The sequence below is a fragment of the Cryptomeria japonica genome, chromosome 2 (genome assembly GCF_030272615.1).
Source record: "Cryptomeria japonica chromosome 2, Sugi_1.0, whole genome shotgun sequence".
Lineage (NCBI taxonomy): Eukaryota > Viridiplantae > Streptophyta > Pinopsida > Cupressales > Cupressaceae > Cryptomeria > Cryptomeria japonica.
This window is the reverse complement of record NC_081406.1, coordinates 276,684,953-276,712,835: the sequence shown is the minus strand read 5'-3', so window position 1 is coordinate 276,712,835 and position 27,883 is coordinate 276,684,953. Positions and strand designations below refer to the sequence as shown.

The 27,883-nt window shown below is 36.6% G+C and overlaps 1 protein-coding gene across 1 annotated transcript; it reads left to right on the top strand.

Moving 5' to 3' along the window:
- Positions 1-27,883, top strand: LOC131859961 (uncharacterized). Its single transcript, XM_059214272.1, has 2 exons — positions 1-165; positions 27,674-27,883. The coding sequence occupies exons 1-2, from the start codon at positions 1-3 to the stop codon at positions 27,881-27,883; spliced, it is 375 nt and encodes a 124-aa protein (XP_059070255.1).

Here is a 27,883-nt window from a genome sequence, read left to right as displayed (position 1 = left end):
ATGGTTATAGCTTATGATTATCCATCAGCAGATTCAGCTGGAATCGTGGTGCATGGGGCAAGGCGATCCCTTCTTGTTGATGATTTGCCATTTGGAAGCTATGAAAAGAGCATAGAGCAGGCAATGGGATCTGCAATCAAGATATTGAAGGAGCGTGGCTATGGAGTATTATAAACCAAGTTGGAGATCTATTACTGAGACCCACAAACCTTGTTTATGTTCTCCTCCCTTTGCGAGGTTCTTCAGCACTTAGAACTTTTTAACCCAATGCAATGTGGCAGGTCTATGCCCAAGCTCCACCACTCTTCCAACATCCTCCATGTGCGTGGCACGATGAAAGACACTATTGAAATTATCAAGCGATGCAACCAGTAGGTATAGGTTTATCTTCCCCTATGTGTGGCGTGAGTTAGGAGGATGAAATTTGTACCAATTTAAACCCATCTCCTCCTTCCCTGTTGCAACGTGGTGTTTGAATGCTTGCGGAAGTTAATGCTCACATGGTAATGAAGATCTGTAGGAAATTGCAATGAAATTGTTTTTGGCAGGTGGAGGTCCAACCTCTACAACCTTCCCAGCAAGCTCCTCACATGCTCTCCCTTTGGTAGCAGCTATAGCAGCAACAAACTCCAATCAATACATTTGGCAGGTTGAATGCCCATCTCCAATGGCACGTGATGACTGGTGGAGGGCATTGATAGTTTCAAGCAAATGCAAACAAAATGTTGGTATCATTCCCCCCACGACCTCCACATCTCTAGTGCTCACATGGTGTGTTGGAAAGTTTGCAGAGCAAGTTAATGTGACATGGAGATAAGGGAGCAGCGAGTTAAAATCATTAAGCAAATGAAACATAGCAATAGAAACCCCCTTTGTGTGGCTGTTTGGAGACCATATTAAACATGTAGCAAATGCATTTGGCAGGTGTAAAGCTAATGTTCATGACCTTGCCAGCATTTTCCCTCCCCTGTGTGGTGTTTGGGCATCAAAATTTTAATCAAATGCAAAAAATCGCCATTAAAACCCAAGAGGAAAGCTTCAAGAATGCAGTTATAGGCAAAGTCTTTTGTCCCACATTCACTGTGGAGAGGAATGTTTTGATGTTTAAATACAAATGTCCACCCATCTAATATGTCAAAGCCTCAAGGCTTTTGATGGAGGGTGCTCGTTGAGTGCCCAAGGAGGACCCCATGCATGTGGGGACACATCCCAAGGCAACCAAAAGGTGACAGATGGTGACGGGTAGACCCCACGTAGGCATGCTTCCCAAGACAAGAGGGCAAATTTTGCAGAGAAAGGCCGACTTAACCAACAAGCAGGTTTGGAGAGGATCGACGATCAGTGTGATTTTGCGAAGGCGAGATGCACAAAGGATAAGGGTTGCGAAATGGTGAAAAGCTCAGGTGGATTGCGAAGAGTTAAAGAGTGAGCAAGTTTGGAGGATCCGATGACCTGCGCGACTTTGTGACTCAAAGATGCAAGATCATTAGCCATTGTGAAATAGCGAAAGACAGGTGGTAGGTCTAGGTGGAAGTCTGACTCACGGGTCCTGTCTAGTGGTGATGATGTGGCACTGAGGTGGTGTACACGTGGCATACAGGTGGACAGATAAGCAAGTGGACACATGGCAATGATGAGGTGTCAGTTGAGGTGGCACCCAATAGACCCTACGAACCAATTAGAGGCTACCACATGGCAAAGCGTCATTGCACAAAAGGGCCAAAAATCAAAGTTAAATGCATATTAAACATATAGTTCAGACTATATAAAAAAATGGAAAATTTAAATGATGTGCACACATGAGGAATTAATTCGCTCAGGGCTCAATGTTTGGCCAAAACATGAAGTATTATATGTTTCCGGAAAGCTCTCGGAGTGAGGAATCCAATTATGCATTCAATTTTGGCAAAGATCAGATATTTTGGGAGAAGTTTCCACGGGAGTGAAATTCAGTTGGAGAAAGGGGACACTCTGCTTCTTTTGATGAAACCTAATTTGTTCCCTCTTCTTTCTTATTCCAATTTTCTTCTCATTGTAAGGGTTCCAGAAATTTGTAAAAAGGCTCCAGATTTGATGGCTTCCAATTTTGAGTTCTCTTCAATATTGTATAGGGCAGGGTTTTTGTCTTGAGTAATAGAGTTCTTTCTTGCTATAGATATTTTGCTGCAGGTTCTTGTGTATGTAAGGCATGCATAACTTCACATAGAATTCATCTTTGGATGTATTTCTTGTTGTTACAAATTGAAGGCCTTGAGGAGGTTTGAAGTTTGTCAATTTCAAGGAGGTTGTAGTGATTGTTGCAGGTATTCTTCAAGGAGGAATTTAAATTCTGTAATACATCATAGATAATGAGATATACATTTTTGCAGATCTGATGGTTTTGTGAATGAGCTGGGTAATGCATTTTTGTAAGGCATTAATGCAAGGATATTAATAATGAAGATGGGTTTGCAGTATATGCTATCATTTACAGTTTGATATATGACTCTATTGCCCTTAGATAAGGCACTGGTCTCACAAGTTTTGGGGATGTTCTTAGAGCAATATACAAATTAAAAGATAAATCTATTTCCCTTTATGTTTAGGGGTGTGTGTTCCATTCTTTCCAAGCTCTATTTCATCTTATTGTTTGTACAGATCTAGCTAATCTGTAGTGTTTCCTAACCTGTTGAGCTTGTGAAATGATCTATCTGCTTATAGTTGATGCAGTTTTGTGTTTGTAATCATTGTATTCAAAGCATCAAAGGGTGTCCCCCCCTAGGTCTAGTAGAACCTGAAGTGCAGGAGGATCAATTAGGGTCCTATGTTATGTTGTCTAAGCCCTGATGTGTTTTGTAGACTGAAATTGGCCATTTCATAGAAGGATTGCAGGTGTTCTTGGGTTATCACTTTTGGTGAACAACAGATACAGGAGCTGGAAACAGAGTTCAATCGACTTGATTGAGTTACCTTGTAGCCGATGATCATGCTAGAAAATTTCACATCTGTATCTTTGATGGTGTTGACCCTCATCGACCTTCCATCATGGGTTGCATCAGTGAGCTTCACAACCGTAGTGTTGGAGATCTTATTTCCTTGTTCCTGTCCAACTTTGGGTAAGTCGGTGACTGCTTGAATTGCTTCTTTGGTGATCATGTGGGGCTGTTCCAACTAGATGAATTCATTATGGACCCTTCTTAGGACATATCTGATCACTTCGTCCTTGAGTTCTAGTATATACAAGATTCTGATTAACCCTAGGTCTTCAATGATTTGATATTCCAGCTTGATTGTTCCAGAGCTGCCTAGTATCATAGATTGATACATCCCCTTGATTTCCTCAATGCCTAAATCCTCCAAGGTGGAGTGAATATAGGCTCAGACATCTTCCACATAGACTATGCCATCAAGAACCCTCCAAAATGCGCCAGTAGAGTCTTCCTTCATTGTAATTTGGGGAAATTCCTTGAAAATAGGTCTAAGCCTATCTTTAACCTCAACAATAGTGGGATTAACAATGAAAGTAGGAGCAGATGATGAGTTGGATGCCATTTCAAAGAAATACCTGGATAACAGTCATCAGTTGAAAGATCTTGATTACTTCTCAGATAACTGCAGGAAATCCTTTAGAATGTCTTTTCTTGCTCTTGATCGCCTATGATTCACCTTTGCTTCACTCTGGTTTGCTTGAGTGCTAGGTGAGTGAAAATAAGTCCATTTTCTCTTTTTATCAGTGAGTAAACCCTAATTCATCACTATCATAAATGCTTAGCGATGTGCCCTACCGAATGTTGGTTTCATAGTTTTATGCCAGATAAACCTCCATCAATGATCAATACCACTCTCCAGATCTCTTTTGAGGAATATGCAAGATTTGCAATGAATTTTCCAACCCCTAAGGCGTATGCCTTAGTTACCAGTTGAATTTCCTACCGGTGCAAGAATGCTCTGTTCTACTGGTGGAGTTATAGGTGCAGTTATCGGTGTAGTTGCATCTCCACTTGGTTCTTTAGACTTTCTAACCCATCTCTTGGTGTGGTCTTGTTGTATTTCATCTACCTTTTGCTTTTCTTTCTCATTTGTTTTGTTATTGCTAATCAATGTAGTCTTTCTAATGAAGTACTTAGCAGTATGACCTATTTTTTGCATGCATAACATGTAACATTGTTCTTTTGAATTTCTTTGACATATTCGATGTTATTCCTTGACCTACATTGATTAGCCAAATGTCCAAACTTTCCACATGCATGACACTTAACATTCATTCTACCATCTTTTGACTTATGACCATATTTCTTGCAATTTGTTCATTGACCAGAAATTGAATTGTAGTTTTTATTTGCTCTGTTTCTACATTGTCTAGCCATATGCACAAATTTATTAAAAACAAAGCATCTACCATTAAATTGTAAGAATTAGATTGCCTTACCGGTTTCCTTTGGTCTGATGAGTTCTACCTATTGGTTTTTTGATCTTCATTTGCAGTACCAGAGCTTTCATCTTGTACAAATCCAAGTCCTCTAGAATCTTCACTCTGTCGTTGTCTTTTCAATAAATCATCCAACTATATAGCACTAATCCTGATTTTTTCTTTATACTCACTTGCAGTAGTCAGATCATCTCTCAAAGTCATTATTTGTCTCTCTAGCTCTTGTTCATTATTCTAGGATTGTACCAAATCAGTTCTCAATAGATTATTCTCATGAGTCAATCTGCCACATTCTTAAAAAAAATGCTTCAGAGATATAGCAAGATTTTCTTCCTTCTTCTTTATGTCCTCAATATCTTTTGACATCCTCATAGTCAGGTCTTGCATTTCATTTTCCATGAGCATGTTTTCTTGACTCAGTTTTTGACATTTTTTCGTAAGTGCATTTTTCTCTTCATCATCCTAGTTTTGCAAAAGTTCCTTCCTCTTAGCTTGAGAAGATGATAACCTTTCTTGCAGAACAAGAATGAATTCATTAGTAGAATTCAATTCATCTTGCAGTTTTAAGTTCTTCATCCTTTCAGCATCATAATCCTCAAGTGCCATCTCAAGTTGCTTCTTGATAGTCATGTTCAATGATTCCGGTTTCAGGATCTTCCTCAAGCTGTTAAACTTCCTCTGAGGTACCAAGCTCTAATACCAATTGTTGGAATATAATGAATCCAAGAACACTAAGAGGGGGGAGTCAATTAGTGTTCTGTCGGTAATACAAGATTTTAACTTTTTATAACATACATATATAAATCGGTAAATGAAGAAACATATAACATGAAGTAAATAAACCAGCCACATGAATGAACACCATAAAACACAGAGTTTATACATGGAAAACCTCAAAGAGGAAAAACCACGGTAGGATTTGTGACCCACAATATCAATTCATTAGCCATATGAAAGATATTACATAGCATGGGGGCCTGCACATGCAAGAAGGAACACTGCCTAGAGCACACTTCTCAACACAAAAGAGTCTCACTGACTACAAGCTTTTGGTGAGATAAAATAGTAATGATGAACTCACAAAATGCATCTGTAATGCCAAAAAGAGTTCAGGTTAAATTTGTGTTTTGTACCAGTTCATAAACCCTGAACCCTTCTATTGGTATCTTCTTTCCTCCAAGAATGCTTTACAAACCATCTACTGATCATAGCATGATATTACTTTCACATACAAATGATCTACATACATATCCTTTGCATCACCCTTTTTTTCTACCTTCTCATATATCAAAATGAGCTAACAGACTGACTTATATACCCTTTACAAAAAATATGTCTTATGTCAGCTTACAATACAAAATATATTCAATGTCAGCCCTATACAATAATTACAAAATGATTTTACAAATAAAACCTTTTGGATCTAGATTGATGTCAGCTTCACTGAAGTGTAGGATGTTGGTGCTAGTGTCGGTGATGACCCTGATTAGTCCAATACCGATATCTTCCAGTGTATGTCTCCATTTTTTTCTATCTCCCAGTATAAGCCTTCAATAGAATCTTGTTGCCATCAATGACAACATATGAATCCAATGAGTGTCAATTGCCAAAAGCCTTCCTACAAGTGCAGGCCCCTCAATTATAATTCACATACTTATTGCAAAAGTATTATCTGACTGTGGGTTGGCTTCCCACCTTGGGTTTTCCCTTTACCAAGTTTTCCACGTATAAATCTTGGTGTCATCTGGATGGTATTTATTCTATGATTATTTTTTATTCTTAATTGGTTTATCTACTATTTTGGTATTTGGTTTATGCATTCTGGTACTGATCTTCTAGGTTTGGTATTAAAGTTTTAGTTTATAAATGTTTCACTAATCTGATACAACTAATTCACCCCCCCCTCTCAGTTGTCTTCCATTTATTTGAATTGTCTAACAGATCTATGATTAGGTCAAGGATCTTGAGATTTCAAAAGTTGATATAGCTACATTGTTTGTCAATCCCCACACTAGACAACCCGTAGATGTGAAAAAAATAAAACTTTCCTTAAAATGGTGTACAAACGATGATATTGTAAATAAATTTTGGGATCATTGGTGGATGGTTTTTGATAGACCACCCAACAACAACCTTGATGTCCCATTTTATTTCATTAAAAAATTGTATGTTGAGTTTGTTTTGGGAAAGCATGTCAACTACTTTGACATTAAACCTCTCTAGGGTGTGGGTTTAGGTATGCCTCAAGATAGATCTAAGGTAGTTCGACTATTACAGGGTCTATATCTTTTGCCTCCTCCCATTGATCCCCCACCTCTAGTACAACATCCAGATATCATTGTTAAAGAAACGTCACATACTATTTTGGTTATTCACTCTTTGAGTAGCCTTTTGGTTTCTTAGGTTGGGGCACTAGCTCAACTTTTTAGTACTACTAGCAGTGGATCCAGTGGTGCCGAAACATCATCTTTGGCTCCACATATTTGTGTGTCACATACATGTGTTATGTGTGGGAAGCCATGCTTAGGTCCTATTGGAGATCTTGTTGATCCTCCTACAGACAATTTTTTTATGAGGTGCATGATATGCTTGATGCACCAGATGTGATGATAGGGACTAGAGGATACCCTGGAGAGTCCTTGCATGCTAGAGGCAAGGACGTACCTTCATCATACACTGACGATGTAGTGGTAAGACTTGTACTTGCATAGTGCATTTTATTTTAAATGAATATTTATAGGAGATAGTACTAAGTAATAATGTTTATATACTGTTAGGTCCTGGAGACAATTGAGAGGGGGGGGCGAATCCATTGTCCAACAAATTCAACCAAAATTAACTTAACCAAAACTTAATGCCTAATACCAGTAAAGCAAACTTTATGCCGGTAGAGAGTTTATCAGTTAATTGCAGTACTGGTAAAAATTAATGCATGAAACAGAAAGACAATAACATCCACAACACATAACACAAATATTTGTATGTGGAAAACCTTGTAAGGCAAAAAACCATGGTGGGAAGCCTTACCCACAATCAAATGATACTACTGTAGATAGTATGTGTGTACAATATGGATTCTACACATGCAGAAAGGCTAGCTACCTAGAGCTCACTCCTCAATCACAAAATGAGTCATACTGACTACAATTGGATGGTTAGATCCAATGATAATGTACTGCATAAAATAGCATCTTCATATGCTAGATTCAATACCGGTTTAGTTCTGATTGCCTTCACAAAAACTTTCCTTCAACCTTCAAATGATGTTTGTGTGTATAGCTCTTCTTATTTTTGCATATACCTTATTACAATTCTTTTTCCTTACGTATATCAATCTCACAAATGAGATCTTACATTTATACCATAACCTAAGACCAATTGAATAGGTCGGCTCACTAAAAGATATTACAATAAAATCAATTACAAATAAATCAATATCCGATGGATGATGTCGGCTCAAATGCATTTACAATAATAATAAATCATCTCCATAATGTGTTGTGCTGATCTGGAATAGATATACCCGTTGGTGCATATCCTGGACCTATTTGCTAGTAACAACAAATATGCAAACTCGAATGTACCAATCAACAAATCACCAAGACAAAGTGTCCAAATTATGTCTTTGACATAACCAAGTAGTTTCTAAGTCATTCCAAGTGCTGGTGAATAATATAATCTGTCGGTGAACCAAATACCGGTGACTATGCATAAGTCTCTGACTTGCCGGTGAACATAACCAAAGATCTCCAAGAGTTGATAAGTGTTGACAAGTGATGATAGGTGTTGACATCAATGACAAAAACATATCAACATATCCAAAATACCAACAATCTCCCCCTTTGGCATTGATGGCAACACAAGATGGAAAAACCATCAAAGTGCCAAAATAGAAATGCCAAAAACCAAAAACCAACAATCTCCCCAAAAGATCATTAAACAGATACAGAGAGTAATCAATCTCTCCAACAATCTCTCCCCAAAGTAACAATCTCTCCCCCAAGGGATAATGCATTTTTCCATATCAATCTCTCCCCCTTTGACATCAAATGCCAAAGTTTTACAAAAACCAGATTAAATACAAAATACCAACTCATTCAATATACCAACTACTCCCCTTGAGAAGTAGCTCTCCTCATCAAAGCTGGAATAAAAGATTTCTCTATTCATTTTTCCGATTGATGACAAACATCAATTGTCTAAGTCTCAACTAGTGGGGGTAGGACTCCAAGTTTCTCTCTAAGATATTCAAAAGTTTCCTTAGGCAAAGGCTTTGTAAAAATATCTGCAATCTACTCTTTTGTATTCACATAAACCAATTTCACTTCTTTTGCTTCAATATTCTCTTTTAGAAAATTGAATTTGATAGAAATCTGTTTAGTCTTAGAGTGAAATACCAGGTTCTTTGATATATTAATTACTTCCATATTATCATAGTAAATAGTTATAGGTTCCTTGCATTTTACCTTTATGTCCTTCAACATTTGTTTGATCCATAAAACCTGTGTACAATTAGTTGCCACTGTAGCATATTTTGATTCTGCTATTGATAGACTTGTACAACTCTGTTTCTTGCTCAGCCATAAAATTAGTCTGCTACAAAGAAAAAATGCTTCGCCGATGGTGTTTTTTCTATCATCCACATCTCCTGCCCAATTAGCATCTATGTATGCACATAAATTAAAATTTTCATCTCTAGGATACCATAAACTAAGATTTGTAGTACCTTGTAGGTATCGAAAAATCCTTTTCATTGTTGAGTCATGATTTTCCTTAGGATTACTCTGAAATCTTGAAACAATACATACTGCATTCATAATATCAGGTGTTGTTTGTGTCAAATACAGTAAACCTCCTATCATAGACTTGTATCTAGTCGGATTAACAGGTGTTGATTCATCCTTCAAAGATAATTTATCAGTTGTAGTCATAGGTGTGCTTATCGATTTACAGTTTTCCATGCCAAGTTTCTTTAGTAATTCCTTCAAGTACTTAGATTGACATAGGAATATACCTTTATCAGTCTGTGAAATCTACAATCCTAAAAAGAATTTTATCTCTCCAATTATAGACATTTCAAATTCTTGCTGCATTTTGTTAGAAAATTCTTTACACAATCCATCTTCTCCTCCAAATATTATATCATTAACAAAAAATTCAATAACCAAGATGTCATCATTAGTCACTTTGTAGTATAGATTGTTGTCAGGATTACCTTTAGTGTATCCAAGCTTCAAAAGATATTTGTCCAATCTAGCATACCAAGCTCTAGGAGCTTGTTTCAATCCATATAAAGCTTTCCTTAACTTGCAAACCATGTCCTTGTTATTTTTCAAAGAAAATCCATCAGGTTGTTCAATATAAACTTCTTCAAGATCTCCATTAAAAAATGCACATTTAACATCCATTTGATATACTTTATAGTTCTTGTGTGCTGCAAAAGCCAATAAAAGTCTAACTGCCTCAATTCTGGCTACCGGTGCAAAAGTTTCATTGTAATCGATTCCTTCTTTATGTGAATATCCCTTACACACTAATCTTGCTTTTTTTCTGATTACCTTACCATCTTCATTAAGTTTATTTCTGAAAACCCATTTAGTTTCAATTATAATTTTATCTTTAGGTCGGGGAACTAATGACCAAGTGTTATTCCTTTCAATTTGTTCCAATTCATCTTCCATAGATTTAATCCAATATTTATCTTCACATGTCTCATTAATTGATGTAGGTTCAATTTGAGAAATAAGACCTACCTCTTCATTTTCCAGTCTTCCTCTAGTCATAACTCCTTGAAATTTGTTTCCAATTATCTGATCTTCAGAATGATTCAGTCTTACATACCGGGTTGTTTTTACTTGTTGTTCTTCAGTAACTATTAAATCTCTAGATGATGCCAGTGTAACTAGATCACCATTCTGTACTAATGTATTCATAGTAGGTTCATTTGCGATTATCTCTATTGCCAGTTCAGAGTCTGTGTACCTTGAATTTACTCTAAACTGTTCATCAATCTTCACATTTGTACTCTCAACAATTTTCTATAATCTCTTGTTAAAACATCTATATGCCTTGCTATTAGATGAATAACCAATAAATATTCCTTCATCACTTCTAGGATCAAATTTTCTAATATACTCATCTCTTCTAATATAACATTTACTTCCAAATATTCTAAAATATTTAAGAGTAGGAGTATTACTAAACCATAGTTCATGAGGGGTCTTACTAGTTTCACCTCTGATGTGAACTCTGTTGAATGTATAAACTGCTGTATTGACCACTTCTCTCCATTATATTTGAGGTAGATTTTCTTCTGATATCATACTTCTGGCTACATCCAAGATAGTTTCATTTTTCCTTTCCACAACTCCATTCTGCTAGGTTGTCCGGGGTGCTGATAACTATCTTTTGATCCCATTCACTTCACAAAATATATTAAATTCTTTAGATTTAAATTCACCTGCTTGATCTGATCTCAAACATTTGATTTTCTTGTCGGTTTCATTTTCTACCATTACCTTGAATAGTTTTAATTTCCCAAATGCTTCATATTTCTCCCTGAGAAAAGTATCCCAACACATTCTAGAATAGACGTCAATGATTAGCATAAAATACCTATCTCCTTTTATACTTCTAGTTCTTGCTGGACCACATAAATAAATGTGAATCAAATCAAGAACATTGTTAGACTTCTCTGGAATACTCTTGAAATTTTCTCTAACTTGCATTCCAAATTGACATTCCTTACATACCAGATTGTGAGGTTTAACAATCTTAGGTAAATCTCTAACTACCTTAGTAGTACTGATTTTCACAATGCAATCAAAATTTACATGACAAAGTCTCTTATGCCATAACCAACTTTCATCCATATGTGCAATCAAACATGTTTTCTCATTATTGTTCAAATGAAAGATATTACCTCTAGTATGATTACTGGTTGCAATTTCCAAACCAATTCTGTTTAAGATTTTGCATTTACCATTCTTGAATTGTAACTGAAATCCTTTCTCAACTAATTGACCAACACTCAAAAGATTTTGCTTCAAACCTTCAACATAGTAAACATTATCAGTATTGTGCTTACTATCAAAAGATATAGTGCCTTTTCCTTTGATCAAACAAGATTTATCATCTCCAAATCTTACTAGACCTCCATTGTATTCCTCAAAGGTTAAGAATTTACTCTTATCACCAGTCATATGATGTGAACATCCTAAATCAATAATCCATTCATCCTTATCTTCAACTTTAGCTGCTAGGGCCTGCTCTACCGGTTGAACGGTAGGTGCCGGTTGATCTTCTGTTATAGCAACAAAATCCCATCCATTGTCTGCTAGATCCTCATTAGAATCATCAGTAACTCCTTCATCAACATAATAACAAGATTTGTCTCGATTCTTCTTAAACTTATATTTTTTATAATCAGGGTTAGGGTTATATGTTCTCTTAGCTTCTTCTCTTAATCTTGCATATCTATCAAGACATCTAGAAGCCATATGACCAATCTTATTATAGTTAAAACATTTAAAGGGTGTTTTACCTTCATACTTACTTCCAATTGGACTTTTAGGCATTTTCCTTGCAAATAGTGCTTCAAGTTCTTCAAGTTCTTCATTTTCTCTCCTACTTTCTTCAAGTTATCTTGCATAGAAGGATTTCCAATCAGATTTATCAGATGACAATGATGATGATGCCTTAAAAGCTAAATCTATCTTAATAGTAGTAACATGACCAAATTCCTCAAGTTCAAAAGCTGAAAGTTTTCCAACCAAGGTGTCTCTAGATACTGATGCATTAGGCATTGTTCTCAGTTCATTTATAGCAGTAACTTTCATTTTATATTCTGGTGGCAAAGCTCTTAAAACTTTAGAAACAATCTCATCTTCACTTAAGGTTCCTCCACAACATTGTATACCCAAAACAATTTTATTTACTCTTTCCATAAAAGCGGAAATTCTTTCATCTTTTTCCATTTTTAGACTTTCATACCTGACCCGAAAGCATTCAAGTTTTACAAATTTGACTATGGAATATCCTTCATTCAATGTTTCCACTTTGTCCCAAATAGCTTTAGTAGTAGATCTGTCTGACAATCCCATGACTTGCTGATCTAACAATACGCTCAAAAGTGCTTCTCTTGCTTTGCAATCATTTTCCTCATCTTTAGCCAATGTAGGTGGATTAGGTTGACCTTGAGTAGGAGTAGTATAGACATTATTTGTAACATCCCATATGTTATTTCCAATGTAATTCAAATGTGTCTCCATCCTAATCTTACATATGCCATAGTTAGTTCCATGAAGTTTCAGACTGTCCTTCCTGAAATAGTTAGATGACATTGGATCTCCTCAAGTTGTTAAACATCTACAAAAAGAGGACTAGGCTCTAATACCAATTGTTAGGTCCCAGAGACAACTGAGAGGGGGGGGGGGGGGGGTGAATCAGTTGTCCAATAAATTCAACCAAATAGCGTGTCGTGCTGATCTGGAAAAGATATACCTGCTGGTGTATAACCTGGACCTATTTGCTGGTAACAACAAATATGCAAACACGAATATGTTAATGAACAAATCTCCAAAACAAAGTGTCCAAATGATGTCTTCAACATAACCAGGTATTTTTCCATGCCATTCCAAGTGTCGGTGAACATCATATCCTGCAAGTGTACCAGATACTGGTGACTGTGCATAAGTCACTTGCTTGCCAGTGAACATTGTCAATTCTCCAAAGTGCTAGAGTTGATAAGTGTTAGTAAGTGTTGACATCAATGACAAAACCATACCAAAATACCAACAATCTCCCCCTTTGGCATTGATGGCAACACAAGATAGAAAAACCATCAAAGTGCCAAAACAGAAATGCCAAATACCAAAAACCAACAGTCCAAAAAGAGATCATAACCAGAAATCAAAATACAGACATAGAGAGTAATCAGTCTCTCCCAAAATAACAATCTCTCCCGAAATGAATAATCTCTCCCCAAGAGATAATGTGTTTTTCCATATTAATCTCTCCCCCTTTGACATCAAATGCCAAAGCAATATTAAAAACCATATAAAATATCAACAAATTTAATATACCAACTACTCCCCCTGAAGTAGCTTCCTCATCAAAGCTAGAGTAAAAGATTTCTCTGTTAATTCTGTCGGTTGATGACAAACATCAACTGTCCAAGTCTCTATTGGTGGGGGTATGACCCCAAGCTGGTCTCTGAGATATTCAAAGGTCTCCTTAGGCAGAGGTTTAGTGAAAATATTTGCAATCTACTCTTTAGTATTCACATAAACCAGTTTTACTTCTTTTGCTTCAACATTCTCTTTCAGAAAATTCAGTTTGATAGAAACATGTTTAGTTTTAGAATGTAATACCAGATTCTTAGATATATCAATTGCTGCAGTGTTATCACAATAGATAGTTATGGGTTCCTTGCATTTTACCTTTATATCCTTCAACATTTGCTTAAGCCATAGTACCTGTGTACAATTAGTTGTTGCTGCAACATATTCTGATTCTACTGTTGATAATGATGTACAACTTTGTTTCTTACTCAACCAAAAAATTAATTTGCTTCCAAGAAAAAATGCTCCATCGGTGGTGCTTTTTCTATCATCCACATCTCCTACCCAATTTGCATCTATATATGCACATAATTTAAAGTTTTCATCTCTAGGATACCATAAGCCAAGATTTGTAGTGCCTTGTAAGTACTGAAAAATCCTTTTTACTATTGATTCATGATTTTCTCTAGGATTACTCTGAAATCTTGAAGCAATACATACTACATTCATAATATCAGGTCTCGTTTGTGTCAAATATAGTAAACCTCCTATCATAGGTTTGTACCTAGTCGGATTAATAGGTGTAGATTCATCTCTTAGTGATAATTTGTCATTTGTAGTCATAGGTGTGCTTACCGGTTTAGAGTTTTCCATCCCAAATTTCTTTAGTAACTCCTTCAAGTACTTGGATTGACTCAAGAATATACCTTTATCAGTCTATGAAATTTGCAATCCTAAAAATAATTTTATTTCTCCAATCATAGACATTTTAAATTCTTGCTACATTTCAATAAAAAAGTCTTTACATAATCCATCTTCTCCTCTAAAGATTATATCATCAAAAAAACTTCTATAACCAAGATGTCATCATTAGTCACTTTGTAGTATAAGTTGTTGTCAGCATTACCTTTAGAAAAACCAATCTTCAAAAGATACTTATCCAATCTTGCATACCATGATCTTAGAGCTTGCTTCAACCCATACAAAGCTTTCCTTAACCTGCAAACCATATCTTTGTTATCTATCAAAGAAAATCGATCAGGTTATTCAATGTAAATTTCTTCTTCAAGATCTCCATTCAGAAATGAACATTTAATATCCATTTGATATACTTTGTAGTTCTTGTGTGTTGCAAAAGCCAAGAATAATCTGACTACCTCAATTCTAGCTACCGGTGCAAAGGTTTCATTATAATCAATTCCTTCTTTCTGAGAATATCCCTTACACACTAGTCTTGCTTTATTTTTGATTACCTTAGCATCTTCATTAAGTTTGTTCCTGAATACCCATTTTGTTCCAATCACATTTTTGTCTTTAGGCCGAGGAACTAATGTCCAAGTGTTATTCTTCTCAATTCACTCTAATTCTTCTTCCATAGCTTTAATCCAGTGTTTATCTTAACATGCCTCATTTACTGATGATGGTTCAATTTGAGAAATAAGACATACCTCTTCATTTTCCAGTCTTCCTCTTGTCATAACTCCTTTATACTTTTTTCCAATTATCTGATCTTCAGAGTGATTCAGTCTAACATACCGAGGTGTCTTCATTTGCTGTTGTTCCTCAGTTATAGTGAAATTTTCAGATGATACCGGTGTAACTGGATCTTTATTCTGTACCGGTGGTTTCAATGTAGGTTCATTTGTCAGTATTTCTATTGCCGGTTCAAAGTTATATACCTTGAAGTTCCTCTGAATTGCTCATCAATCTTCACATTTGTACTCTCAACAATTTTTTGCAAACTTTTGTTAAAAGATCTATATGCCTTGCTCTTAGATGAATAACCAAGAAATATTCCTTAATCACTTCTAGGATCAGCTTTTCCAATATACTCATCTATTCTAATATAGAATTTACTTCCAAATATTTTGAAATATTTAAGAGTAGGAGTAATACCAAACCATAGTTCATGAGGGGTCTTACGGGTTTCGCCTTTGATGTGAACTTTGTTGAATGTATAGACCATTGTGCTTACCACCTCTCTCCAATATACATGTGGTAGATTTACTTTTGATAACATACTTATATCTGCATCCAAGATAGTTCTATTTTTTCTTTCTACAACTCCATTCTACTGTGGTATCTGAGGTGCTGATAACTGTCTTCTAATTCCTTTCACTTCATAGAATGCATTAAATTCATTAGATGTAAATTCTCCTCCTTGACCTGATCTTAGACATTTGATTTTCTTACCGGTTTCATTCTCTACCATTGCTTTGAATAGTTTGAACTTCCCAAGTACTTCTGATATTTCTCTTAGAAAAGTAATTGAGCACATTCTAGAATAGTCATCAATGATTAACATGAAATATCTATCACCTTGTAAACTTTTAGTTCTAGTTGGACCACATAAATCAGTATGAATTAAGTCAAGAGCATTATTGGATTTTTTTGGAATACTTTTAAAAGTAGCTCTAACTTTTTTTCCAAATTGACATTCCTTACATACCAGATTGTGAGGCTTAACAATCTTAGGTAAATCTCTAACTGCCTTAGTAGTACTACTTTTTACCATGCAATCAAAATTTACATGACAAAGTCTCTTTTGCCATAACCAACTTTCATCAATATGAGCAATCAAACATGTCTTTTCACTGTTATTCAAATGAAAGATGTTACCTCTAGTTTGATTACTGGTTGCAATTTCCAACCCAGTTTTGTTCATAATTTTGCATTTTCCATTCTTGAATTGTAACTGAAATCCTTTCTCAACTAATTGACCAACACTCAAAAGATTATTCTTTAAACCTTCAACATAGTAAACATTGTCAGTATTATGCTTACCATCAAGAGATATTGTACCTTTACCTTTGATCAAACAATCTTTATCATCTCCAAATCTTAATAGACCTTGTATTTCTGAAAAGTCAAGAATTTGCTTTTATCACTAGTCATATGATGTGAGCATCCTGAATCAATGATCCATTCATCCTTAACTTCAATTTTAGCTACCAAGGCCAACTCTACCGGTTGAATAGTAGGTGTCAGTTGATCTTCTATTATAGCAACAAAAACCCATCCATTGTCTGTCGGATCCTCATCAAAATCATCAATCACTCCTTCATCAACAAGATAATAAGATTTATCTTTATTCTTCTTAAATCTATATCTCTAATAATTAGGGTTAGGCTTGTATGTTCTTCTAGCTTCTTCTCTTAGTCTCGCATGTCTATCCAGGCATCTTGAAGCCATATGACCAATCTTATTACAGTTAAAACATTTAAAGGGTGCTTTACCTTCATACTTACTTCCAACTAGACCTTTAGGCATTTTTCTTGCAAATAGTGCTTCAAGTTCTTCATTTTCTCTCCTACTTTCTTCAAGTTCTCTTACATAAAAGGCTTTCCAATCAGACTTGTCAAATGATGGTGCAGATGATGTTGATGCCTTAAAAGCTAAATCTATCTTTATAGTAGCAACATGACCAAATTCCTCTATTTCAAAAGCTGAAAGTTTTCCAATCAATGTATCCCTAGTTACTGATGTATTAGGCATTGTTCTCAACTTATTTATAGCAGTAACCTTCATTTTATATGCGGTGGAATCCTCTTAAAACTTTTGAAATAATTTCATCTTCACTTAAGGTTCCTCCACAACATTTAATACCCAAAACAATTTCAGCAACTCTTTCCATAAAGGCAAAAATCCTTTCATCTTCTTCCATTTTCAGATTTTCATACCTGACCCGGAAGATTTCAAGTTTTGCAATTTTGACTGTGGAATCTCCTTCATTCAGTGTTTCCAAATGATCCCAAATAGCTTTAACAGTAGACCTATCTGATAATCCCATGATTTGCTGATCTGATAATGCGCTCATAATTGCTTCTCTTGCTTTGCAATCATTTTCTTCATCTTTAGCCAAGGTAGGTGGATTAGGCTGATTCTGAGTGGGAGCAGTATAGCCATTCTTTGTAACTTCCCAGATGTCCTTTCCAATGCAATTTAGATGTGTCTCCATCCCGATCTTCCATATGCCATAGTTGGTTCCATCAAGTTTAGGATTGTCCTTCCTGAAATAGTTAGAAGACATTGGATCTCCTCAAGCTGTTAAACTTCTGAAAAAAGAGGACTAAGCTCTGATACTAATTGTTAGGTCCTAGAGACAACTAAGATGGGGGGGTGAATCAGTTGTCAAATAAATTTAAACCAAAAACAACTTAACCAACTTTAATGCTTAATATCGGTAAACCAGTCTTTATGTCGGTAGACATTTTTATCAATTAATTGCAATACCGGTAAAGATTAATGCATGAAACAAAAAGACAATAACATCCACAACACATAACACCAATATTTGTACGTGGAAACCCTGTAAGGGGAAAAACCATGGTGGGAAACCTTACCCACAATCATATGATACTACTATAGATAGTATGTGTATACAAATGGGGTTTGCACATGCAGAAAGACCAAGTGCCTAGAGCTACCTACTCAAACACAAATAGGAGTCACACTGACTACAATTGGATGGTTAAATCCAATAAAGATGTACTGATCAAAATAGCATCTTTCTATGCTGGATTTAGTACTGGTGTAGTTCTGATTATCTTCACAAAAACCCTCTTTCAACCTTCAAATGATGTTTGTGTGTATAGCTCTACTTATTCTCGCATATACCTTCTCACAATTCCTTTTTGCATTCCACATTTGATCTTCCAAATAAGATCTTACATTTATATCATAACCTAAGACCAATTTTAGTAGGTCGGCTCTAAAGGATAATACAATAAAATCAATTTACAAATAAAACAATATCTGATACAATAACCAATTCAACATGTTGGCTTGATGAATTTACAACAATAATAAAACATCTCCATAGCGTGTCATGCTGATCTGGAAAAGATAAACATGTCGGTGTATAACCTGGACCTATTTGTTGGTAACAACAAATATGCAAACACGAATATGTTACTGAACAAATCTCCAAGACAAAGTGTCCAAATAATGTCTTCCACATAACCAGGTGTTTTCCATGCCATTCCAAGTGCTAGTGAACATCATATCCTATCTGTGTACCAGATACTGGTGACTGTGCATAAGTCACTTGCTTGCCGATGAACATTGTCGATTCTCCAAAGTGCCAGAGTTGATAAGTGTTAGTAGGTGTTGACATCATTGACAAAACCATACCAAAATACCAACAATGTATAAACCCCTTTCATGCATATGCATATTTTGACTGATAAAAATGATAGGAGGTGGAACTAACCCTTTTTTTTTGTGGAGTATTAATGTGCATTTCTCTATTTAATATAAAAACACATTTTGATACAATTTTTTTTGAACAAAGTATATTAGACTAAGTATTTTTTAAGAAAAAAACAACACATTAAGATAGATTACTAGAAAATGTCACATTCAAGTAAATGCATTTCTTTCCCTCTAGAATGTCATATAGTTAATCTTTAGAGTTAGATGTATTTTCCTAGATTTATTTTATGCATATTTTTTTTTAAAAAGAAATAAACAACAGAAATAAATAAATTACAACAGCAACTATAATAGCTTAGAAATTACTTAAATCATTACCATCATGTTGATGAAAAATTATTATTCACACTAGAAGCTATTCTACCATATTTTGTTTTTTGAAATAGATAAATAGAACTAAATAATTACTTTTCTCTTACTAACATTCATGCCTTACTGTTTCATTTATTTCCATTATATTTCCTGCATTTTTTTTTTGAATAAATGACAGAGATAAATAAATTACAACAACATTAATATAGTCTAGAAAACACTTAGAAATATTAAAAATGCAAAACTATTATTCCTCTACTATCTATTTAACCATATTTTGCAACATCAACTTAACAAAAGAATGCATTTCTTAAAAGATTACTTTGAATACAATATGTCAACTTCACAAATGGGTGAAGTACCCAACTAGCCTCTCATTTCTAATAAATGAGGACTTTAAACAAATAAATACATTATTATTTTAAACTCAAATAAATAATCTTGTCGCAACTTCTAGCTTTCATTTTTCTTCTTTTCCAAGAAAACCTGCATTATGAAATCTTAAGCTTTTAGAACCAAGACCTAGATGGGTTATATTGAAGAAAACACAAACAAGCATGACAAAATTACAACAAAAATATTCCCATCCCAAGGCTAAACATCATCACATAATGTGATTTTTACATGGGTGGAAGTGGACTAAGTACCTTGAGGAGAAACTACAAAATAGTAGATCACAAGCCATCTCATGGCAACCAAGAACACATCACAGGTCCAACTTGACTCAACATCCTTATGATCCACAAGGCACACATGCCATAATATCTCCCTCAAATGCATAAACAAAACTATACAACAAGGGTAACATAAACAAACCCTTGAGATCACTCTCTCAAAGAGAGCCTCTCACTCTAAGGCTGTCAAACAACCTTCCACCTCCAAGACCACTCTACCCTCCCAAGGGTAATATGGCCTTGGATACTCCCAAAACACAAGTAACTGGATAATAAAAAACAAGTGAAAGATCACATATATATCTTCACAAATAAAACACAAGGGAAGAAAACAACTACATTCAAGCAATCTTTCAAATAAAAGTTTCAACATACAAAATAAGAGATTGAACCAACCTTGAATTTGCCAAAGGTTTACAAGGGATAGTTTTGAGAAGAGCAGCCCAAATCCACACTTCTTTTCTTCAACACTTAGCCAAAAATTCCATCCTAAAATTGCTTCCAAAATTTCAAGAGCTAGTCTCCAAAGATGGAGAGTGGGTGATTAACTTCCTAAGTCTCAATCCCTTGCCTAAGAAGGCTTATCTCACTCTTTCTAACCTCTTGGATAGAGTGAGAGCTCACATTGGTTGGTCTTCCCAAAGTCTTACACACTCCCTAACCAAGGCACCTCAAAAAGGGGAATGGAATGGGGAAAAGGAATATCACATACCAAGAAGGTTATCTAACCAAGGATGGGTCTCCTAAAGATGAAATTCGGCCAACTTGGGAAACTCACTTTTTGGAGAGGTTAAACAAGTCCTAGGGAGTGGACACATCGCCAAATTTGGTCTTCATCCATAAGTACACCATATGGCCCACTAAAAATGCTCCTAAACTGACTCTAGGATTTGGTTTAACCCTTTTAAAGTCCACCCAAAGTTTACCTACGGGTCAACTCTGAGTTGACCCTCCTAATGGCTCACTATTCGAGGTTTACTTGGGATCTTCAAGGATAATTGAAAATATAAACATTGAAAAAAATAAATTCCTCAAAAAGAGGCATGACAATGCCAACTCAACATACCACACATGTGTCAAGTGACACTACAAAAAGAATTTCACATCACAAATACACACATGGCAATTGTCCTTATTGAAGTTTATAAATTAAACAAATTAACAAATTGAACACTCATGCAAGCATAACATTTACAAATTAAAATACGTTTACAAACGAGGGGTTGTCTCTCCAAATAGACAACCCCTAGTTTCACAATCACAAATAGACCTAGGCTTGATTCTCTATAATGTTCCCATGGTCACATGGATAATTTTCTTGCGCATCTCAATTACACATTAGTAATTCCCAAATAGCCTCATATAATATTAAACACATAAATAAGAATACAAATAAACCACTCTGCATACAATTGACATCATATAAATCAATTTACCATATATCAAAGCAATCCACATAATTATCATAATCCTCATAAATTTAATCCATTCATAAGATATGCATCATATTTCTAGCATCATAATAAAGTCCTATAAATCAAATAAATGACATACACCATCTCAATGTTATCCTATCCTAGAATCATATAAAATCTTATATCCATAATGCATAGAAATGAAGCATCAATATATCAATGTTATCCAATCCTAGGATCATATAAAGTTCTATATCCATAATGCATAGAAATAAAGCATCCATAATAGTTCCAACATGAAAATCACTGAAATGCTAGGATGGGTTGGGGTAGGGCCTGACACCCTCCCCCTCTAGGCATGAACTTCCTCCTAGAGTTCATAAAAAAGATGGGGGTACTGTGATCTCATATGTGTTGCATCCTCCGATGAAGCTTTAACCTCATCATAGAAATCCCACTGGACCCTAACCTGGTCCAGCTCTCGACTTTGAAGGGCCAATGTCTGGCGAGCCAAAATGTGAATGGGCTCCAAAGCTAGCTGCCCATCCAACTCAACATGCAAGGCATCCCAATCTAAAATATGAGACTCATCATAGATATACTTCCTCAAAATTGATACATGAAACACATCATAGATGCATGACAGGATAGGTGGCAAAGCTAGGTGATAAGCACTTGGTCCTATCCTCTCAAGGATCTCAAATGGTTCGACAAAGTGAGGTGTGATCTTAGAACCCTTTCCATAATGGATTAGACTCTTATGTGGTCGCACTCTCAGGAAAACTTTGTCCCCAACCATGAAACTCCGGTCTATCCTCTTCGCATCTGCATACTTCTTCTACCTATATTGTGCCTCTCTAAGGCACTGTCTAATCAAAATCACCTGCTACTCCATATCACGAACCATCTCAGGACCTATGACCACTCTATCCTCAATATGGTCCCAACTTAGAGGTGTCCTGCAAGGTCTGCCATACAAAGCCTGAAAAGGTGGCATCGCCAAAGAAGTGTGATGCCCATTATTATAGGCAAACTCTACTAAAGGAAGATACTCCTCCCATCTAGTCTGATGATCCATGACGTACATGTGGAGTACATCCTCTAACACCTGATTTAGCCTCTCTGTCTAATCATCCATTTTCTGATGATAGGTTGTACTAAAGTTGAGTCTGGTGCCCATGGTTGCTTGTAATGCCTTCCAAAAGGAAGAAGTAAAGAGGGAGTCCCTATCATAAATAATCTTGCGTGGAATGCCATGAAGTCTGACAATGTCTCACAAGAACCTATGCCACTGCTGGTGCTATGAAGGTAGTCCGAACTGGTGAGAAGTGGGCCACTTTGGTCAACTTGTCAACTGTCACCAAGATGGCAACATGGCGATGGGATGACATGGGAAGACCAATGATGAAATCTATGGATATAGTATCCCACTTCCACTTTGGTATAGCATGAGACTAGAGCAACCCACTAGGATGGCGGTGCTTCGTCTTGACTCTGTGATACTCAAGACATTGGGCTACTAACTCAGCAATAAGCTACCGCATACTTGGCCAATGATATAACTATCTCAAGTTTGCATGCATCTTCTTAACTTTGGGATGTGTTGCATAAGGAGCCCTATGAGCCTCCATCATAATGAGCTCTCGCAATCCCTCAGGAGAAGGTACATAGATGCGCCCTCAATGGCATAATAGTCCATCAAACTCTAAGGAATACTCAACATACTTCCCTTCCAGGGTCTCCTGTGATCGAATCACCTGACAAACCTCCAAATACCATCCATCCTCTGACAACCGCTGTAATATATGATCTTTCAAATCTGTGCTCATAGATATGGAGTATACCTCATGACATCTCCTACTCAAGGCATCTACAACTATGTTCTCTTTCCCCTTGATGTAGTGGGCATCAAAATCATACTCGCATAGAAACTCCATCCATCTCCTCTAACAGGCATTAACATTAGGTTGGGTGAAGATGTACTGCAAGCTCTGATGATCTGAATGAAGCTTAAAATGATGACCCAAAAGGAAGTGTCTCCACCTCACAAGTGAAATAACTACTACTGCAAGCTCAAGGTCATGCGTAGGGTAGTTAAGCTCGTGAGTCTTAAGTTTCCTAGACTCATAAGCTATAACTCGACCCTCCTGCATAAGGACTACTCCTAATCCATCCAAAGAAGCATCTGTACATACCATAAAGTCAGTCGTGGGGTCTAGCACAATAAGAATAGATGCACTAGCGAGTGCCCTTTTCAGATCCTAAAAGGCCCTCTCACACATTTCTATCCACTCGAATTTCTTTCCCTTTCACTAAAAGGATGTAATAGGATGCGCAACTATGGAGAATCCCTCAACGAAGCGTCTGTAGTACCCTACTAGACCCATGAAGCTCCTGATCTCTGTCACACTGGTTAGCACTGGCCAATCCATAATAGCTCTGATCTTTGATGGGTCAATTGAGATCCCATCACTGGATATAACATACCCAAGTTACTTGACCTCTAATCTAAAGAAAGCACACTTCGACAAACTGTCATCCAACTAAGTGTCCCTCAAACATTGCAAAACCTGCCTCAAGTGCTCCTCATGCTCCTTCTCATTCTAAGAATATATCAATATGTCATCGAGGAACACAATCACAAACCGGTCAAGGAAAGTGAGGAATACCCCATTCATGAGACTCATGAATACAGCTGGAGCATTTGTAAGACTGAACAGGACCATGGTGAACTCATAGTGGTCATATCTGGTACGAAATGTGGTCTTGTGGATATCACTCTCCACTATTCTCAACTGATGGTATCCTGAATTCAGATCTATCTTGGAAAACACTTTAGCTCCCTGAAGTTGATCAAACAAATCATGGATCCTGGGCAAGGGATAACGGTTCGTGATGGTCACTTTGTTCAGCTGTCTGTAATCCATGCATAACCGAAGGAACCCATCCTTCTTCATGAATATGACTAGTGTACTCCAAAGGGAGACACTAGGATGAATGTGACCCTTCTCTAAGAGTTCCTCAAGTTACATCTTGAGCTCATTAAGCTCATTTGTGGTCATCCTATAAGGTGCTCTCAAACCGGGCTCGGCTCCTTGTACAAGATCTATATAGAAGTCAATCTCTTTGCTACGTGGCATACCAGGTAGCTTGGATGGAAACACATCTGCAAATTCCTCAAGGATGGGATGATCATCTAAGGAAGGCTCCTTCTCATTCTCTTCCTCTCTATCACTGATGGTGATAGCAAACAACTAGCATCCCTTTTACATGCTCCGCTTAAGTTGCATAGCGTAAATCATACGAAGAGACACAGGCCTCTGAATCCCAGTGATTACTATGGGAGCACCATGATCATCCTCACACTCGATCTTTTTTTGGCAACAATCCATCTCGGCTCTATGGGTGTAAAGCCAATCCATGCCAAGTACGATGCCATAAGATCCAAGTGGTGTAACTCTAAAGTCTACTAAGGTGGTGGTATTACCAATCTAGAGCTAACATCCCCTAACCTCTAAATCCACTGACACTCTAGCCCCTAAAGCTAACTCCACTTCCCAACTGACACCTTGCCGAATTGCCACTAGCCCGCAACGCTCCACAACTAATGGAGATATAAAGGAATCAGTAGCTCTTGTATCAAACAATATAGATACACTGTTACCACTGATCATACCTGCAGCCTCAATAACTATGGCCTAGTGCTTTGTCTGGTGGTTGTCAACCACTACAAAGACCCTATGGGACTTGCCCATATCCCCAATCGTAGGCTTTGATGCTGCCATCCTCTGACTACCTGCCATCTAACCCTACGGACACTCTCTCACCATTTGTCCCATGGCTCCACATGTGAAACAAGCACCGGGTGCCTGAAACTATATGCCCTAAGGCCTAGAGAAAGATTGTCCACCTATCCTACTCAAACCACTGACCCACCCTTGTAGGACTGCTGAGTCCGTGCCAGAGGTTTGTAAGTACCCTGTACTCTCTAGTCGCGCCTAGGACCCTGTGAATGCCACTGCTTGGGCTTAAAGCCCTGTTGTCCCTGAGGGGGCCTCTACCTCTGATTCTACTATGACTGTTGTAGAGGAGGGGGTTTAAAGGACCTCGATGTATTCCTGTGGTTGCCTTTCTAGTGGGGTTTCTAAAATCCAAAAGACTGCGGTGTAGAGTTTCGGTTCTGAAACTGATGCCTCGTGTCTTGAGGCCTAACATGAATTTCCTTTGCTATTAAGGCCTTCTCCATGGCAACCTGAAGGCTTCCTAGAGTGGCCATCCTCACCAGTCCTTCTATCCCGACATTCAATCCCTTGATAAAACGGTTGACGAGAAGCTTCTCGTCCTTCAAGTAATCCACATATGGTAGAAGCTCGAAGAACTTACTCTCATACTGGGTCACTAAGAGACCCTTCTACTGGAGATCATGGAACTCATCTATCTTACGCTGCCTGAAGTGCTCTGATAGGTATCTCTCCCTGAACCTCTCTATAAAGATCTCCCATGTGAGGGTGTTTGCAACTAGGCCACACTTGTATTCCTCCTGTCTCCACCATGTGGAGGTCGTTCCTCTCAAAACGTGAATTGCTACTCCTGCCTTCATCTTGCTTTCATAGGAACGCAATGCAAAGCACTGATCTAGGCTCAAAACCCAAGCCTCAACCTCTACCCCATCGGTAGATCCCCCAAAAGATGGTGGCTGGAGGCCCAAAACCTCTCTAATCAAATCCCCTGGATCACGACGTGCTGTCTCAAAATATACAGGTGTCGCTACTGGAGGTGGTCTGGGTGGATGGATGGATTCAGGCTCATGTTCAGCCTAGCCCTCTAAGGGATTAGGAGGTAGACTCCTACTCCGTTCCCTAATTGCTGATCTATGGCTCCTTGAGTTCTGGTTTTCTGCATGATGGTCAACTACTGGAAGCCTATCCTATACTGTCCCAATCAAGTTCCAAAGCGCTAATAAGATGTCTCAATTTGGGTCAACCAGTCATTTAGGAGGAGCCTCTAGGTTCCCTTTCGAAACCGATTCCTCCCTATCAGCATCTTCGCGTGCCATACATGCACACCTAGGACCCCTACCGCGCTTGCAAGCTTGTCGCGTAGTCGGAGGTATCCTTATGAGAAAATAAAATAAAATGAAATAAATAAATAATTTTTGGAGAAAAAATTAATTAATTAAATAATTAGAGCGAAAAGAATGGAGAAAGGTTCCTAGCATTGGAAACCTGGCTCTGATACCAAATGTCATGCCCAAACTTTTGGGCAAGAACAGAACAATTATTTTTGTTTTTTAAAACAACCTAATAAAAACTAATTAAACTAAAATAAAACTGCAATAATTAAGTCTTGTCTTAACTATGATTTAACTCTAGAATATAAAAGAGTTATTTACTAAAGTTAATCTAATTAACTTAATCAAGCATGCGAAATTAAACTCAATGTGGAAAATAACTCTCCAAGAGAATCATTATTATTTTATTAATTAATAAATTAATTTAAACAACAATCTCTAACTAAATTGGCAAGAGATATTATTAATCTCAAGTAGTCTTTTAATTGCTCTGGGAGTTAATTAAATTAATCCTAGTACTAAGATTATTAAAATTTAATAATCCATTGAGCAATAATTAGAATGCGTTTAAAAATTTGACTAAAGGGCCAAGCAAATTCATAATAAAATTTGCCCTATAAGATTTAATTTCGAAAAGCCAAAATTAAGGTGAACTAAAAATAATTTCCCTATGGCTAAAAGATTTCGAAGACTTTTAGTTGTTCTTATTAAAATCCCAACAAAAGATTTAAATTCATCATTTTCAATATATATATATATATATATATATATATATATATATATATATATATATATATATATATATATATATATATATATATATATATATATATATATATATATGGCCTAGATTTTAAATAAAGGAGATATACTTATAAACTAAATTATAAGATTTAATAAATATCCTCGCTAAAATGTAAAACAATAGGTTCATTTATAATTGGGAATTTACCCTATTCAAATTAAACGTCTTAAACATATACTTATATGCCTAAATGTTTTATGTAAATAATATAAAAATAATACTAAATCTAATTCTATATATATATATATATATGAAATCATGGAATTAATTGACTATAACCATTGACTATAACCATATAAAGCCAAAAATAAGAAAATGGGGATACTCTATTCAAAATATGAATAGGGTTTCCCCCTTTTACAAATTATCTAGCATTAAAATATACACAAGAAACCTTAAATTAAAGTTATAAACTAACTTCCATTCTATTTTTTTTTTTTAACTTCTTATCTACCCTAACCCAAATCAGGTTAGGGTATAATGTGTTATGCAGGGGTATGATATTTTCCATGGCAGAGGGCTTTTGAGAGAGGCCGCGAGAGGGTTCTATTTACAGAGGTGGCGATCTTTACAATGGCAGCATGGTCTTGGAGGGGCCGCGGATGATAGCGGGGCCACCCGCAGTGGCTCTGCGACCATGGATGATAGCAGGGCCACCCGCAGCGGTGCCGTGGGTGCCATTGCAGGTCGTGGCCTGCAGTGA